Raw genomic sequence first — 4,215 nt, 5'->3', positions numbered from 1 at the left:
GCAAGCTTGGGAGCTTATCACCATGGATTTGGTTGAAGGACTGCCGCAGTCATCGCGATACAACAGCATCATGGTGGTAGTGGACAAGTTCTCGCGGTACGCGCACTTCATCCCATTGTCGCACCCCTTCACGGCGTTTCAAGTTGCCCTTGCCTTCGTCAACAACATATACAAGCTGCACGGTTGCCGGAGGCTATCGTCTCGGATCGAGACCCCATTTTCACCAGCACCATGTGGAAGGAGCTGTTCAGGTTGACTCACACGGAACTGCGCATGAGCACGGCGTGGCACCCGCAGACCGGAGGGCAATCCAAGCGAGTAAACCAATGCCTGGAGACATACTTACGCTGCTTTGTGCATGCATGCCCGTCCAAGTGGTCTGCATGGTTGGCCCTCGCAGAGTTCTGGTACAACACCTCATCACATTCAGCTTTGGGAACTTCTCTGTTTGAGGCTCTGTACGGTCACGGCCCTCGGCATTTTGGTATTCTGGACCCAATGGCGTGCGCTGCACCGGACCTTCAGGATTGGCTTCAGGATCGAGCCCAGGTGGAGGCACTGCTACAGTAACATCTGCTTCGTGCACAACAGCAAATGAAAGAATCTGCGGACAAGCGACGATCGGACCGCGTGTTTGAAGTGGGCGACTGGGTGTTCCTCAAGATCCAGCCCTAACTACAACGCTCCCTCACCACCAGAACTAACCAGAAGCTGTCGTTCAAATACTTTGGTCCCTTTCAGGTGATTTAGCGAGTGAGTTCGGTGGCGTACAAGCTCCAGCTTTCGGACAAGTGCTCCATACACCCCGTCTTCCACGTCTCTCAACTGCGGCGCGCCTTACCACCAACAGATAAGGCCCTCGAGGACCTGCCCATGGCAGCCGCACCAAGCCCGGAGCCAGTGGAGATCCTGGCCAGCCAGCAACGTTTACGAGGCACGACTCCACTGCAGCAAGTGCTGGTGAGGTGGACTGATCAGCAAGCCTCATTGGCAACCTGGGAGGATCGCGACGAGCTGCATCGACACTACCCTGACGCTCCAGCTTGGGGACAAGCTGTTTCTCAAGATTGGGGGGGGATGTTACGGTCCACCCTACTATCACTATGAAGAGCCCGCGAGAGACAAGGCCTAGGAACCAGACAAGAGGGTGAGAAGGCCCAGCGAGCGCTACCCAGCCCACAAGTGGGTGACCTAGCCTACTATCGGGGCGAGTCACTGGAGGACGGCAGGCAGGAACCAGTTGGCATTCTTGACGGCGGCAGCTTCTTCCCCTTTCTCCCCTTCCTTTCCCTCCTTAGAACCATAGCTACTTCAGATTTGGTGTAATTTAGAGAACACTACTGTACTAGATCGACCGAGAGCGTAACAGATGCACACCATGACAACCATCGATTTGGCCTCTTGCGGGGATCCTACATCGCTCTCTCCAGCAGCACACGCCTCCTCCTAGGAAGAACGTCACCTGTGTTTCAACGCAACACCGGGACACCGTCAGTGAGCTCTCCATTGCAGCCCCGGTGAGCTACATCACAACTCCGAGACCTCTGGTGAGCGCTCCATTGCAGCATTGGGAACGCCGGCGAGCTATCCATTGCAACACCAGGAGGGAGCGTCGGACCGCTCCATTGCAGCTCCGGCGAGAGGCATTGCAGCTCCGAGACCTCTGGCGAGCGCTCCATTGCAGCGTTGGGAACGCCGGCGAGCTCTCCATTGCAACACCAGGAGGGAGTGTCGGACCGCTCCATTGCAGCTCCGGCGAGATGAATCGCAGTTCCGAGACCTCCGGCGAGCGCTCCATTGCAGCGTTGGGGACGCCAGCGAGCTCTCCATTGCAACACCAGGAGGGAGCGCCCGGCCTCTCCATTGCAGCTCCGGCGAGACGCATCACAGCTCCGAGACCTCCGGCGAGCGCTCCATTGGAGCTTTGGGAACGCCGGGGAGCTCTCCATTGCAACACCTGGAGGAGGCGTCGGACCGCTCCATTGCAGCTCCGACGAGATGCATCGCAGCTCCGAGACTTCCGGTGAGCGCTCCGTCGGAAGCGTCAGTGAGCTCTCCCTTGCAGCACCGGGAGGGAGCACTAGCGAGCTCTCCATTGCAGCCATGCAGCACCACCGAAGTTGCTACCCCGTCGTCACAGAAAGACATAGCAGTAATTTCCCGTCGCTGCTACACAAACGCCGCCCGCCGCGGCCGCCGTTGTAGCAATGGTGCTGCTGCAAAAAAAACAAGCGTTGCATGCTGAGAGGGGGCACACCAGAACCTTGCAGCCGAGGGCCGGAGTCGCCCTGCCCCGGCCTTCCAACAGTCGTGCTGTTGTGGTCGCCGTCGTCGCCCTTCCCCTTTTTCAGTCGCAGCCCGTGGCGAAGATGCATCAGTGATTTGGTTGAGTCATCCTGTCTGCGTTTGACGGGGTTGGGCGGAGGATGCATCAAGGCGGCGGCCGGCGGCAGCCCCTGCCAATTCCTAGCTGCTGTGGTGGTGCTTTTCATGGGTCCTTTCATCTGGCTCAGGGAAGAAAAGAAACATGTGGACGAGGTAGCTTTGTCGCTGGAGAGGTAAGGTTGGAGGAAGCGGTGGGACGCCTGGCACATGGCACGTGGCGCATGAAGGGGGTTTACGAGATGAAGAAATCAGTCGGTAGATTTAGATACTTTTCCGTTGTCATTTGGTATGATTATTGGGACTGCTCATAAAACCAATGCAACACAAATATGTCGCACCAAAACACGGCAATATTAACACGACTATGATCATCACGTGCTTGAAATTGCTCCTGTGTATTCATTTGCTTTTCATTTTATTTTATACTCTCTCAATTTCGCAAAAAAAAGTTGCATTTTTACCAACGTGCAGCCATCCTCAACTCCAAGTTACTTTGTGTAAAAAAGCTGCAAACTACAAATTTTTTTAACACAGTACAGACGCAAGTGCTCATATACACGCGTATACACTCACCCCTATGAACGCACACATGCACGCCCTACCCCTATGAGCACCTCTGAAAGAATGAGCCAACATATCATCTTGGAATTTACGAAGTCACCGTAGGCACCTCGTCATCGACGAGAACGTCTCCTCCTACTGAATGCACATCGCTGGAAATCCTGAAATAAATCCGAAAATAAATGCGAGCATCAGGACTTGAACCCTGGTGGGCTGGAGATACCATAGTGCCTTTAACCATCCAACCACAGGTTGATTCGCTGCAAACTACAAACTGATTGGTCGAGTAAAATTGCATACTTCCTGCAGAAAAAAGAGCGTAAAAGCTTCGTATCTTCAAATGATACAATTGTAGGAATAGAAGCGTGAGTTTTAGTCTTTTACTCCCTCTGCTTCTAAAAATAAGCTTTTTTATAGATCTCAACAAAGACTACATAAGGATGTATATAAACATATTTTAGAGTGTAGATTCAATCATTTTGCTCTGTATATGGTTCATATTGGAATATCTAAAAGCTCTTATATTTAGGAATGGAGGAAGTAGATAATAGAGTTAAAAAAATGTAGGCCATTAGTAAAGCCATAAAACATCATATAATAAACCAATTAGTTGACAAAAAAGATGGAGTCTATGTACTAAATCAATAAATCATTATCTCATTATCACCAAACTTGCTTATTGAACCCATTTAGAGGGCCAATATGCACGTTATGTTCATTAGGTTTTATTTATAGTAAATGATTGTTGGTCGCCAAAGACACAACCGCCTCCACCGCTCAAGAAAAAGGGCGCTAGGGTTCCTCCCAAGGGCTTCGGCACCGCTGGCACCCCACGCCTCGAGGTGCTTTCTGGCACCGAGAAGGTGAGGGGAACTACGACTTGGGTTGACTGTGGAGCCTTTGGTCGCCTTAGCTTTAGTAGGGTTAAGTCCTTCCCGTCCTATCATGTCCTTCTTTTAGCGATGTTGTTTGGCATCGATGGATGGCGTGTGAAGCTTTAGTCAATGACAGATCTTGGGCCTTGGATTTTTTTCGTTGTTTTGTTAAGGTGGTCGACGGTGGCCTACTAAGGGATGGCACCGCGGTGTGTTTTCTACGATTCCTTCCCTATCCGAGGAGGTTAGCCAGATGGGGCTTCGTCGGCGAACTTATGAGGCGTGTGTGCCCCCTTCTCCGTCTGTTCGGAGTTGGGTTATCTCCCGGCCTTCTTCGGTGCCAACTTTTTCAGGATGTCATACATCAAGATTTTGATCACCCGTGTCTTCTGGT

At 52.1% G+C, this 4,215-nt stretch overlaps 1 protein-coding gene across 1 annotated transcript; it reads right to left on the bottom strand.

The window, feature by feature from the left end:
* Positions 1 to 1,326: 1,326 nt before the first annotated feature.
* LOC125522587 lies at positions 1,327 to 2,542 on the bottom strand. Its single transcript, XM_048687636.1, has one exon. The coding sequence runs from the start codon at positions 2,103 to 2,105 to the stop codon at positions 1,470 to 1,472; it is 636 nt and encodes a 211-aa protein (XP_048543593.1). The 5' UTR covers positions 2,106 to 2,542; the 3' UTR covers positions 1,327 to 1,469.
* Positions 2,543 to 4,215: the final 1,673 nt, after the last annotated feature.

Source organism: Triticum urartu, chromosome 7 (genome assembly GCF_003073215.2).
Source record: "Triticum urartu cultivar G1812 chromosome 7, Tu2.1, whole genome shotgun sequence".
Classification (NCBI taxonomy): domain Eukaryota; kingdom Viridiplantae; phylum Streptophyta; class Magnoliopsida; order Poales; family Poaceae; genus Triticum; species Triticum urartu.
This window is presented reverse-complemented; position numbering and strand designations above follow the sequence as displayed.

Excerpts from the sequence above, each read along its gene's own strand:
- LOC125522587 (XM_048687636.1), bottom strand. The coding sequence starts at position 2,105 with ATGGCTGCAATGGAGAGCTCGCTAGTGCTCCCTCCCGGTGCTGCAAGG.